General features: G+C 42.8%; 1 protein-coding gene across 2 annotated transcripts in view; it reads right to left on the reverse strand.

The window, feature by feature from the left end:
- Nucleotides 1–1,471: 1,471 nt before the first annotated feature.
- mindy1 (MINDY lysine 48 deubiquitinase 1) overlaps nucleotides 1,472–14,047 on the reverse strand; it is a 30,684-nt gene continuing 18,108 nt past the window's right edge. Inside the window, exons 5-12 of one of the 2 annotated variants that reach the window (XM_080011280.1) lie at nucleotides 12,275–12,332; nucleotides 11,955–12,019; nucleotides 11,633–11,791; nucleotides 10,408–10,510; nucleotides 9,381–9,523; nucleotides 9,116–9,301; nucleotides 7,473–7,577; nucleotides 1,472–2,193 (exon numbers count right to left, since the gene is read on the reverse strand). In XM_080011280.1, coding sequence (XP_079867406.1) covers nucleotides 2,137–2,193; nucleotides 7,473–7,577; nucleotides 9,116–9,301; nucleotides 9,381–9,523; nucleotides 10,408–10,510; nucleotides 11,633–11,791; nucleotides 11,955–12,019; nucleotides 12,275–12,332 — 876 coding nt within the window. In that variant the 3' untranslated portion in view covers nucleotides 1,472–2,136. The remainder of the gene's footprint in view (nucleotides 2,194–7,472; nucleotides 7,578–9,115; nucleotides 9,302–9,380; nucleotides 9,524–10,407; nucleotides 10,511–11,632; nucleotides 11,792–11,954; nucleotides 12,020–12,274; nucleotides 12,333–14,047) is intronic. The other variant, XM_080011281.1, reaches the window with a different exon arrangement.

Here is a 14,047-nt window from a genome sequence, read left to right on the forward strand (position 1 = left end):
GGTATAAAACTCTCTTGGTCAGTAGTTTGTGTAGACCGATCACAACACTGCTTTGAAGCATGACTGTATCTTCCTCTTTTTCTGCAGAATAAATATCTTTAACACTCTGTTTTGTTTTCCTGTAGCGAGCAGATTAACCTCACCGACCACGCAGGGGAAATTCTCCAGCACAGGTTCAAGGTTAGGGTCACTGATTTGATGCAGAATCAGTCGCTGGTTCATCAGGGGTCAGGTTCAGGGTTAGGGTCAGGGTAAGGGATCAAGTTCAGGGTCAGGGTCAATGATTTGATGCAGAATCAGTCGCTGGTTCATCAGGGGTCAGGTGTAGGGTTAGGATTAGGGTAGGTTGTTGGGTTCAGGGTCAGGGTCAGTGATTTGATGCCGAATCAGTCTCCGGTTCATCACGGGTCAGGGTCAGGGTTGGGATTAGGGTCAGTTGTCGGGTTCAGGGTCAGGAGTCAGGGTCAGTGATTTGATGCAGAATCAGTCGCTGGTTCATCAGGGGCTGGGAATAAGGTTCAGGATCAGGGGTCAGGGTCAGTGATTTGGTGCAGAATCAGTCACTTGTTTATCAAGGGTCATGTTCAGGGTTAGGGTCAGGGTCAGGTTCAGGGGTCAGGGGTCAGGGTCAATCATTTGATTCAGAATCAGTCGCTGGTTCATCAGGGTTACAGTCAGGGGTCAGGTTCAGATTCAGGGTCAGTGATTTGATGTAGAATCAGTTGCTGGTTCATCAGGGGTCAGGGATCAGGTTCAGGATCATGGGTCAGGGTCAATGATTTGATGCAGAATCAGTTGCTGGTTCATCAGGGGTCAGGGATCAGGTTCAGGATCATGGGTCAGGGTCAATGATTTGATGCAGAATCAGTCGCTGGTTCATCAGGGGTCAGGTGTGAGAGAAAAATACACATGTTCAACTATTTGAATGATGTTTCACATGTTTTAAACAGGACATTAGTCTTTAGTATGCTACCTAGTTTTAAAACACATTGCCTCTGGGTTTTATTGAGTCTCTCAGAGTTTATATGAAGAGACTGTTCTTTCTAAACAATGTCTATTGTAGTATAGTATCTGTGACCAGAGTTTGACTGTTAAGTCAACTACTACACTATGGGGAGATGATTGAGGGGCACAGTGTTGGAAATGACACCTGACCAATGGCACACAACCTCTCTTTGGTATAAAACTCTCTTGGTCAGTAGTTTGTGCAGATTGATCACAACACTGCTTTGAAGCATGACTGTATCTTCCTCTTTATTCTGCAGAATATCTTTAACACTGTTGTTTTCCTGTAGCGAGCAGATTAACCTCACCGCCCACGCAGGGGGAGTCAAGGTCAGAAGTCATGTTCTGGTTCAGTGATTTAATGCAAAATCAGTCACTGGTTCATCAAGGTCAGGTACAGGGTCAGAGGTCAGGTTCAGGGTGACCCAGTCGCTGGTTCATCATGAACGCCGTGAATCAGGACAAATTCAGTTAGATAATATTTTATTATGTATCATTGTACAAATTATATTATGAATGCGTTTAATGTTGGCGTCAGTGATGGAATTCAATAGATGAGATCAGACATCGCCAGCCAGCGCCTCCTCCAGGAACCACAGTGAAATTACAGCAGGAAATAATAATCATAATAATAATAACAATAACAATAAGAACTTCTTCTCTTCTTTCAGCCGATAATAGTAATAACACCAATAACAAAATAATAATATTAATAATATTATGATAATAACACCAATGACAATAATACAATTATTAATAATAATAACAATAAATCCAAAGCAGCCTTAGCCAAACAGGCCAGCTTGTTTCCCACAATGCCCCTGGAGGTCAAAGAGATGCCAGAGAGATCCATATAGAGGTCCTGTCTGTCTCTCTAAAGCAGACGGACAGAAAGAGCGGGTGGAGGTGAAGACAAAAAGTCTGTCTGTCTACCTGCCTGTCTGTATGACTGTCTGTCTACCTGACTACCGACCTGTCTGTCTACATAGTGACAGCTACGTCCATGTGATCACGAAGCAGATGTTTCTGAAGTGCATGCTGGGAAACGGTGTTAAGGGCGGAGTCAGAACATCCTGGTACTTGATGAGTTGTGGGCTTAACGTGAACACACAGCTGAGTGGGATAGAGATGCTACAAGACGACACAGTCTGAGTCCTTCTCTCTTCTCCTGCTGCTCTGACCTCTGACCTGGAAGTAGAGACAAGGAAACACAGTAGAAAGCCGAGGACTACGACTGTGGGGTGTACTCTTCCTGCTGTGTAGTAGTAGTATCGTGTAAGTACAGTAGTAGTATAGAGGTAATGCAGTAGCAGTACAGTAGTATTGTAGTAGTACAGTAGTAGTATTGTGTAGTATAGTAGTGGTACCTGTGGGGGGGTGTACTCTTCCTGCTGTGTGGTAAAGTGGTAGTATAGTAGTAGTGCAGTAGTAGAACAGTAGTAGTAGTACAGTGGTAGTATCGTAGTAGTACAGTCATAGTATAGTAGTAGTGCAGTAGTATTGTAGTAGTACAGTAGTAGTATTGTGTAGTATAGTAGTGGTACCCGTGGGGGGGTGTACTCTTCCTGCTCTGTGGTATAGTAGTGATATAGTAGTCGTATAGAAGTAGTACCTATGGGGGGTATGCACTTCCCGCTGTTTAATATAGTAGTAATAAAGTAGTTGTACTTGTGGGGGGTGTACTCTTCCTGCTGTTTAGCATAGTAGAAGTAGCTGTCAGGGTTGTACTCTTCCTGCTGTGTAGTATAGTAGTAGTATAGTCGTAGTATAGTAGTAGTACAGTAGTGGTATAGTCGTGCTATAGTCGTAGTATAGTCAGAGTATAGTAGTATTATAGTAGTGGTATAGTCGTAGTATAGTCGTAGTAACTGTAAGGGGGTTTAGTCTTGCTGTTGTATAGTAAGGTAGTAGTAACGTTTTAGTACAGTAGTAATATAGTCGTAGTACAGTAGCAGTATAGTAGTAGTAGTATAGTAATAGTACCTGTCGGGGTGAACTCTTCCTGCTGTATAGTATAGTAGTAGTATAGTCGTAGTATAGTAGTAGTAGTATCTGTTGGGGGTGTACTCTTCCTGCTGTATAGAATAGTCATAGTATTGTAGTAGTAGTAGTAGTAGAGTAGTAGTAGTTGTATAGTAGTAGTATAGTAGTAGTGGTATAGTAGTGATATAGTCATAGTACAGTCGTAGTATAGTAGTAATATAGTCATATCATAGTCATAGTAGTAGCATTGTAGTATAGTAGTGGTATAGTGGTAGAATAGTCATAGTATAGTCATAGTATAGTAGTATAGCCGTAGTATAGTTGTAGTATAGTAGTATAGTACTAGTATAGTCGTAACACCTGTGGGGGCTGTACTCTTCCTGCTGTGTAGTATAATAGTAGTATACTCATAATATAGTAGTAGTAGTACCCGTGGGTGGTGTACTCTTCCTGCTGTGTAGTATAGTAGTAGTATAGTGGCAGTAGTCGTAGTAAAGTAGTAATACCTGTGGGGGGTGTACTCTTCCTGCTGGATAGTAAAGTCATAGTATAGTAGTACTACCTGTGGGGGTATACTCTTCGTGCTGTGTAGTATAGTAGTATTATAGTAGAAGTACCCGTGGGGGGGTGTACTCTTCCTGCTGTATAGTAGTAGTAAAGTAGTAGTATAGTCGTAGTACCTGTGGGGGGGGAACTCTTCCTGCTGTAGAGTATAGTAGTAGTATAGTGGCAGTATAGTAGTAGTACCTATGGGGGGTGTACTCTTCCTGCTGTGTAGCATAGTAGTAGAATAACCGTAGTATAGTAGTAGTACCTGTGGGGGGTGTACTCTTTCTGCTGTGTAGCATAGTAGTAGTATAGCCGTAGTATAGTAGTGGTACCTGTGAGGGTTGTACTCTTCCTGCTGTGTAGTATAGTAGTATTATAGTAGTAGTATAGTTATAGTATGGTAGTAGTACCTGTGGGGGTGTACTCTTCCTGCTGTGTAGTATAGTCATAATAAGTCGTAGTATAGTAGTAGTACCTGTGGGGGTATACTTGTCCTGCTGTATAGTATAGTGGTAATACTCTTTCTGCTGGATAGTATAGTAGTAGTATAGCAGTAGTACAGTAGTAGTATAGTCGTAATATAGTAGTAATCCCTGTGGGGGATGTTCTCTTCCTGTTGTATAGTACAGTAGTAGTATAGTCATAGTATAGTAGAAATACCTGTGGGGCGTGTACTCTTCCTGCTGTGTGGTATAGTCATAGTATAGTAGTAGTCCTATAGTAGTAGTAGTAGTAGTAGTAGTAAAGTAGTAGTATAGCAGTAGTACAGGTACTCCCCGCTTAACGACTGAGTTCTGTTCCAGGATGGTATATATAGTGGATATAGTATATACAGTATATAGTATATATATATATATATATATATATATATATATATATAGTATACTATATAGTTTATACACCAGGGGTCGGGAACCTATAGCTCGCGAGCCAATCATGGCTCTTTTGGGTTAGGGTTAGGGTTAGCAAACATATAGTGTATATAGTGTTTAGTGTATATAATATACAGTATATAGCGTATATAGTATATATAGTGTATATAGTTTATATAGTGTTTTTTAATATATATATAGTAAGTGTATATAGTCTATATAGTGTATATAGTATATATATTGTATATACAGTAGTATATACAGTATATATAGTGTATATAGGGTTATTTCACAGTAAGGGGGCGTGGCGATTGCGAACACTAGTGTAATTAATACGGACAGACCGTGGGAACAAGACTGAGACTGACAAACAGTGATGAGATGCGATGTATACAGTGTATACACACACACACACACACACACACACACACACACACACATATACACAATATATTTAAATCTTTAGTATTAATTTCACTGTTATTTCCCTGTAATACTTAATGGTACCACCAGATGGTGCATTGGTGGTGCATCACCCATAACAAAATGAGCGGACAAAAAAAGCGCAAAATTGACAGTGAGTGTCAGGTTTTCAACAAAGATTGTATTGAAAAATATGTTTTTACTTATTGCGATGATTTTGTGGAGCTGAAAGACGCAAACTGGCTTTGTGATTTGGCGTTGGCTGTGGACGTACTGGCACATGAATGAGCTGAACGTGAAGCTACAAAGGAAAGATCAGTTTGTTTACCACATGTATTCAAAGGTGAAAGCCTTCAAGGTCAAATTGACTTTGTTCTCTAAACAAATGACAAACAAATCATTTGCTCATTTCCCCACATTAGCACTGAAACAAGCCCCCAACATGCCAGCAAATACAGTCAGTGAAACAAGCCCCCAATGTGCCAGCAAATACAGTCACTGAAACAAGCCCCCAATGTGCCAGCAAATACAGTCACTTAAACAAGCCCCCAATGTGCCAGCAAATACAGTCACTGAAACAAGCCCCCAATGTGCCAGCAAATACAGTCACTTAAACAAGCCCCCAATGTGCCAGCAAATACAGTCACTTAAACAAGCCCCCAATGTGCCAGCAAATACAGTCACTTAAACAAGCCCCCAACATGCCAGCAAATACAGTCACTGAAACAAGCCCCCAATGTGCCAGCAAATACAGTCACTTAAACAAGCCCCCAATGTGCCAGCAAATACAGTCACTGAAACAAGCCCCCAATGTGCCAGCAAATACAGTCACTGAAACAAGCCCCCAACATGCCAGCAAATACAGTCACTGAAACAAGCCCCCAACATGCCAGCAAATACAGTCACTGAAACAAGCCCCCAACATGCCAGCAAATACAGTCACTGAAACAAGCCCCCAATGTGCCAGCAAATACAGTCACTTAAACAAGCCCCCAACATGCCAGCAAATACAGTCACTGAAACAAGCCCCCAATGTGCCAGCAAATACAGTCAGTGAAACAAGCCCCCAATGTGCCAGCAAATACAGTCACTTAAACAAGCCCCCAACATGCCAGCAAATACAGTCACTGAAACAAGCCCCCAATGTGCCAGCAAATACAGTCACTGAAACAAGCCCCCAATGTGCCAGCAAATACAGTCACTGAAACAAGCCCCCAATGTGCCAGCAAATACAGTCACTGAAACAAGCCCCCAATGTGCCAGCAAATACAGTCACTGAAACAAGCCCCCAATGTGCCAGCAAATACAGTCACTGAAACAAGCCCCCAATGTGCCAGCAAATACAGTCACTGAAACAAGCCCCCAATGTGCCAGCAAATACAGTCACTTAAACAAGCCCCCAACATGCCAGCAAATACAGTCAGTGAAACAAGCCCCCAACATGCCAGCAAATACAGTCACTGAAACAAGCCCCCAATGTGCCAGCAAATACAGTCACTTAAACAAGCCCCCAACATGCCAGCAAATACAGTCACTGAAACAAGCCCCCAATGTGCCAGCAAATACAGTCACTTAAACAAGCCCCCAACATGCCAGCAAATACAGTCACTGAAACAAGCCCCCAATGTGCCAGCAAATACAGTCACTTAAACAAGCCCCCAATGTGCCAGCAAATACAGTCAATGGCTGGACCACCTGCACAGAGAATTCTGCTGTGGATTCTGTGATTTATAAAAGTCTGAGAAGTGACTTGAGCTGGTGTCATGTTCCTGTCATTGATGATGAGGCAGCACCACAGCTATCCTACACATCCACAACTAAAATGGCACCAGATTCTGATGCGCTGGCAAAAAGGGTGACCAGCAAAACTGTTCTCATTCAACCCATTCAATCAATGGTGAGTTGTTGTATTTTTGATTTAAAAATGAATTTATTCATTTAAAAAATGGGATAAGAGGAAATAGATTTCACATATATTACACTTTATGCTTGCTCATTTTTCACATTTTTCACCTCATCTACTAATAGTCTGGCCCGCCGCTCAGTTTTAAAGACTAAACGCCCTCAAGCCCAAAAGTTTTCCCACCCCTGATATATAGTGTATATGTTATTTATAGTACATATAGTGTATAGTAGTATATAAAGGGTGATGAGATGCTTGGTATTGTACACAGCGTACAATACAGACTGGTTAGAGAGCTGGCTGCGAGTGTGAATGCTGGTTAAGTGTGGAGTACCTGTATAGTAGTAGTAGTATAGTCATAGAACAGTAGTAGTATAGTTGTGGCATAGTAGTAGTAGTATGTAGTGGTATAGTAGTAAAATAGTAGTAGTGGTGGTATAGTAGTAGTACAGTCGTAGTAGAGTATTAGTATAGTAGTGGTATAGCAGTAGTATAGTAGTAGTATAGTAGTAGTATAGCAGTATAGTAGTGGTATAGAAGTAGTAGTACAGCAGTATAGTAGTGGTATAGTAGTAGTATAGAAGTGTATAGTAGTCGCACAGTCGCAGTATTGTTGTGGTATACTAGTAATATAGTAGTATAGTAGTGGTATAGTAGCAGTATAGTAGTGGTATAGCAGTAGTATAGCAGTAAAGTAGTGGTACAGTATTAGTACAGCCGTGGTATAGCAGTAGTACCTGTGGGGGGGTGTACTCTTCCTGCTGCAGAGCTCTGGCAAACTCCAGGTCACTGAGCGTTGGGGGGGTTTCAGATTGAAGCAGGGATACTGCCACCAGGTAGTCCTGTCACACAGTATTATCCACACCAGTACACACAGTATAATCCACACCAGTAGACACAGTATTATCCACACCAGTACACACAGAACAAAGTAATATTTTTTTTTTCCTGAACCGTTTTGGAAATAAAATAACCAATGATCACTGTTCTGTTAAGCAGTAAAAGCTCATAACTGTGCTTATTATCATTACGATCATCATTATCAGTATTATTACTATCATCATCAGTATTATTATCATCATCATCATCATTATCATTAGCAGTAATATTATTATTATCATCATCAGTATCATTATTAGCATCATTATCATCATCAGTATCATTATCATCATAATTATTATCATCAGTATTATTATTATTATCATCAGCATTATTATCATCATCATCGTTGTTATTATTATCATCATCAGTATTATTATTATTATTATCATCATCATTATTATTATTATGATCATCATTATTATTATTATCATCATCATCAGTATTATTACCATCAGCATCAGTATTATTACCATCAGCATCATTAGTATTATCATCATCATCATCAGTATTACTATTAATATCATCATCATTATTATTATCATCATCAGTATTATTATTATTATCATCAGTATTATTATTATCATCATTATCATCATCATTATCACCATCACCATCATTACTATGATTATCATCAGTATGATTATCATTAATTTAATTATCATCATGATTATCATTATTATCAGCATGATTATTATTATTATGGTTATAATAATTATTATTCACTAATTCCTCCTTGGATGTGGCTCAAACTTGGACCACAACATTCGACATCGATTGCTTCAGGTCAAGACAAGAGGAAGCTGATGCTGCGTTCCAGGGAACTCTGAAAATTGTTGCTCGTGTTGGGAGGAAGAAATGCTGCATTCCATGGGAACTCGGTTGATTGTAACTCAGTATGCTAGGAGGTAATGCTGTGTTCCATGGGAACTCGAAAAATTGTAACTTGTGTTGGGAGGGAGTAATGCTGCGTTCCATGGGAACTCGGTAGATTGTAACTCATGATGGTAGAAGGAATGCTGCATTCCATGGGAACTCGGAAAATTGTAACTCATGTAGGAAGGAAGCAATGCTGCATTCCATGGGAACTCTGAAAATTGTAACTCGTGTTGGTAGGAAGTAATGCTGCGTTCCACAGAAACCCTGAAAATGTGTTTGAACAGATGCTGCGCTTCATGGGAACTCTGAAAATTGTAATTCGACTTGATGGGAAGTGATGCTTTGGAAGTGATTTGTGACTAATGCGAGTAACCTGGACCCTGTGCAGTGCTGCCTGCAGATATTATTTATTATTATGATTCTATTTATTATTATGACTATATTTATTATTATGAATATTATGATTATGATGATGATTATTATTATTATTATTATCACATTTTATGATGATTATTATTAGGATTATAATACTTATATTTATTATTAGGATTATTATTATATCAATACTAATTTATTCCCAATGGGACTGGTTTACATGTTGCAGGTAGACAGGCAGGCAAACCTGGTCAATCTGTCTCTGCTGCAGGTGTGTGTTGTGTGCTGGCAGGTCGGTCTGCTCGGGGGGGTGAGACAGCCTGAAGTCTGAGTCACAGAAGTTCCCGTCTCCCTCCACGTTGTGAAGAGATTCCCAGACCACGCCCTGCTCCCCCAGGAAGCCCTGGTCCGAGACTAGCAGGTATAGGTGGCCCTGAGGGACAGACAGACAGGATAGCAGGCAGACAGAAGGACAAGACAGCAGGTAGACAGGTAGGCGGACAGATAGGTACCTGGTGTTTGATCATGGTACTGAAGTGGTTGTTCCTGAAGAACACGGCAAGCTGCTCTTCCTGCGCCGCAGCGTTGAGCTCACACAGACCGTGGTAGGAGAGCTGAGCAGCCGAGCTCTGCAGGAAGAGCTCTGCAGCTAGACCTGCACGCAGACAGGCAGACACACAGACAGACACAAAGACAGACAGACACAGACTCCCAGACAGACACACACAAACACACACACAGACAGACCGACACACACACACAGACACACAGACCATTTTGAGACTGAGGAGACACCTGGTGTGCGTAATATAACATCTCTCCATCTACAGTATGTACGGTCTACATGGTGTGTAGCAGTGTGTTAAGCAGTGTGTGTTTAGCAGTGTGTGTGTGTAGCAGTGTGTGTGTAACAGTGTGTGTAGCAGTGTGTGTAGCAGTGTGTTAAGCAGTGTGTGTTTAGCAGTGTGTGTGTGTAGCAGTGTGTGTGTAACAGTGTGTGTAGCAGCGTGTGTGTAGCAGTCGGTGTGTAGTAGTGTGTGTAGCAGTGTGTTAAGCAGTGTGTGTTTAGCAGTGTGTGTGTGTAGCAGTGTGTGTGTAACAGTGTGTGTAGCAGTGTGTGTAGCAGTGTGTTAAGCAGTGTGTGTTTAGCAGTGTGTGTGTGTAACAGTGTGTGTAGCAGCGTGTGTGTAGCAGTCGGTGTGTAGTAGTGTGTGTAGCAGTGGGCGTGTAACAGTGTGTGTAGCAGTGGGTGTGTAGCAGTCTTTGTGTAGCAGTAGGTGTGTAGTAGTGTGTGTAGCAGTGGGTGTGTAACAGTGTCTGTAGCAGTGGGTGTGTAGCAGTGTGTGTAGCAGTGTCTGCAGCAGTGTGTGTGTGTAGCAGTGGGTGTGTAGCAGTGGGTGTGAAGTAGTGTGTGTAGCCGTGTGCATGTGTAGCAGTGGGTGTGTAGTAGTGTGTTAAGCAGTGGGTGTGTAGTAGTGTGTTAAGCAGTGGGAGTGTAGCAGTGGAAGTGTAGCAGTGGGTGTAGCAGTGTGTGTGTACCTTCGCTCACCCCCCTGCTGTCCTCACACTGTTTGCTCTCAATGATCTTCTCCACAAGCTGGTTGTAGCTCAGCTTCCCCACGGCAGCAGCTAGGTCAGAGCTCTGCACACACACACACACACACACACACACACACACACACACACACACACACACACACACACACACACGTCATAACGAGTCGGAAGCACCCACCTGGGGTTCCACCAGCCTGCCATGGTACAGGGGGAAGTCCAGCACGTGTAACAAGACAGTAGCCAGTAGGAACCAGGCAGAACGAGAAGGAACCAGTCAGAAGGAGTAGGAACCAGTATGAACAAGTCTGAACAAATCTGAACCAGTCGGACGCACCCACCTGGGGTTCCGTGGTACAGGGGAATGTCCAGCAAGTGTAACACAATAGTAGCCAGTAGAAACCAGTCATAACAAGTAGGAACCAGTCAGAACCAGTAGGAACCAATCTGAACCAGTCGGAAGCACCCACCCAGGGATCCACCAATCATTCTTGGTACAGGGGGATGTCCAGTGGGTCGAACACGACAGTAGCCAATAGGAACCAGGCAGAACAAGTAGACACAAGTCAGAATGAGTAGGACCCAGGCTGAACCAGTCTGAACCAGTTGGAAGCACCCACCTGGGGGTCCACCAGCCAGCCGTGATATAGGGAGGTGGCCAGCACGTTGAACACTATTGTAGCCAGTAGGAACCAGGCAGAACAAGTAGACACAAGTCAGAATGAGTAGGAACCAGTCAGAAGCACCAACCTGGGGGTTCACCAGCCAGTGGTAGTACAGGGGGTTGTCCAGCAGATCAAACACGATGGCAGCCAGTAGGAACCAGTCATAACAAGTAGGAACCAGTCAGAACCAGTAGGAACCAATCTGAACCAGTCAGAACCAGTCGGAACCAGCAGAAACCGGTCTGAACCAGTCGGAAGCACCCACCTGGGGGTCCACAAGCCAGCCGTGGTACAGGGGGATGTCCAGCAGGTGTAACACAATAGTAGCCAGTAGAAACCAGTCAGAACAAATAGGAACCAGTCTGAACTAGTAGGAACCAGTCTGAACCAGTCAGAAGCACACACCCGGGGCGCCACCAGCCAGCCGTGGTACAGGGGGATGGCCAGCAGGTTGAACACTATTGTAGCCAGTAGAAACCAGTCAGAACAAGTAGGAACCAGTCTGAACCAGTAGGAACCGGTCTGAACCAGTCGGAAGCACCCACCTGGGGGTCCACCAGCCAGCCGTGGTACAGGGGGATGTCCAGCAGGTCGAAAACGATGCACTCTGGTGTGTACTCGAAGTGTGTCACTCCGGTGAACCTGACGTTGACGTCCATCCCGGTGGACAGTTTGGGAAGTACAGCCATGGCATCGCTCACGTTCTGCAACACACAGGCCATAGTACTACTACACCTTAAGTCCTACACCTTACCCTAAGTACTACATCTTACCTGAAGAACTACACCTTACCTTAAGTACTACATCTTACCCTAAGTACTACACATTACCTTACTACTACACCTTACCTTAAGTACTAGTGTGTACCTGCTGAAAGTTGAGCTCCATTCCATCCGTCTTTTCTCTGGGCATGACAGACAACACACACTCTCCTGGAGAGAAAACACACGTGCACGTGTTTTGAATGTGTGTGTGTACATAATTTGTGGGTGCACATGTTCTTAATGTGTGTGTGAACATAATGTGTGTGTAATCTTAATGTGTGTGTGTGTGTGTACACGTGTTCTTAATGTGTGGCATATATGTGTGTGTACATGTGTTGTGCACATGTTCTTAATGTGTGCGTGTGCAAGTGTTCTGAATGTGTGTGTGTGTGTGTGTGTGTGTGTGTGTGTGTGTGTGTGTACCAAGGTGAGCCATCAGTTCCTCTGCAGTAACGACCTCAGTCTGAGCAGGAAGTCGAGCCTGAAAACACAACAACACAGTCTGTCGGCTAGTATACACCTTCATGTAGTAATACTATATACAGTATATATATATATACATACAGTGGGGCACAAAAGTATTTAGTCAGCCACCAATTGTGCAAGTTCTCCCACTTAAAAAGATGAGAGAGGCCTGTTATTTTCATCATAGGTTCACTTCAACTATGAAAACAGAATGGGGGGAAAGAATCCAGGAAATCACATTGTAGGATTTTTAATGAATCATTTGGTAAATTCCTCGGTAAAATAAGTATTTGGTCACCTACAAACAAGCAAGATTTCTGGCTTTCACAGACCTGTAACTTTTTCTTTATGAGGCTCCTCTGTCCTCCACTCGTTACCTGTATTAATGGCACCTGTTTGAACTCGTTATCAGTATAAAAGACACCTGTCCACAACCTCAAACAGTCACACTCCAAACTCCACTATGGCCAAGACCAAAGAGCTGTCAAAGGACACCAGAAACAAAATTGTAGACCTGTACCAGGCTGGGAAGACTGCATCTGCAATAGGTAAGCAGCTTGTTGTGAAGAAATCAACTGTGGGAGCAATTATTAGAAAATGGAAGACATACAAGACCACTGATAATCTCCCTTGATCTGGGCTCCACGCAAGATCTCACCCCGTGGGGTCAAAATGATCACAAGAACGGTGAGCAAACATCCCAGAACCACATGGGGGGACCTAGCGAATGACCTGCAGAGAGCTGGGACCAAAGTAACAAAGGCTACCATCAGTAACACACTACGCCGCCAGGGAATCAAATCCTGCAGTGCCAGACGTGTCCCCCTGCTTAAGCCAGTACATGTCCAGGCCCGTCTGAAGTCTGCTAGAGAGCATTTGGATGATCCAGAAGAGGATTGGGAGAATGTCATATGGTCAGATGAAACCAAAATAGAACTTTTTGGTAAAAATTCAACTTGTCGTGTTTGGAGGAGAAAGAAAGCTGAGTTGCATCCAAAGAACACCATACCTGACGACTGATCCATGTAAAGGATTACATTTCACTGCATATATGTATGGAAGTATGTATATGTATGTGACAAATAAAAATCTTGAATCTTGAATCTTGAACCTACTGTGAAGCATGGGGGTGAAAACATCATGCTTTGGGGCTGTTTTTCTGCAAAAGGACCAGGACGACTGATCCATGTAAAGGAAAGAATGAATGGGGCCATGTATCGTGAGATTTTGAGTGAAAATCTCCTTCCATCAGCAAGGGCATTGAAGATGAAACGTGGCTGGGTCTTTCAGCATGACAATGATCCCAAACACACCGCCCGGGCAACGAAGGAGTGGCTTCTTAAGAAGCATTTCAAGGTCCTGGAATGGCCTAGCCAGTCTCCAGATCTCAACCCCATAGAAAATCTTTGGAGGGAGTTGAAAGTCCGTGTTGCCCAGCGACAGCCCCAAAACATCACTGCTCTAGAGGAGATCTGCATGGAGGAATGGGCCAAAATACCAGCAACAGTGTGTGAAAACCCTGTGAAGACTTACAGAAAACGTTTGACCTCTGTCATTGCAAACAAAGGGTATATAACAGAGTATTGAGATGAACTTTTGTTATTGACCAAATACTTATTTTCCACCATCATTTGCAAATAAATTCTTTAAAAATCAGACAATGTGATTTTCTGGATTTTTTTTTCTCATTTTGTCTCTCATATTCGAAGTGTACCTATGATGAAAATAACA

The sequence above is a fragment of the Zeus faber genome (genome assembly GCF_960531495.2).
Source record: "Zeus faber genome assembly, chromosome: 1".
Classification (NCBI taxonomy): Eukaryota; Metazoa; Chordata; class Actinopteri; order Zeiformes; family Zeidae; genus Zeus; species Zeus faber.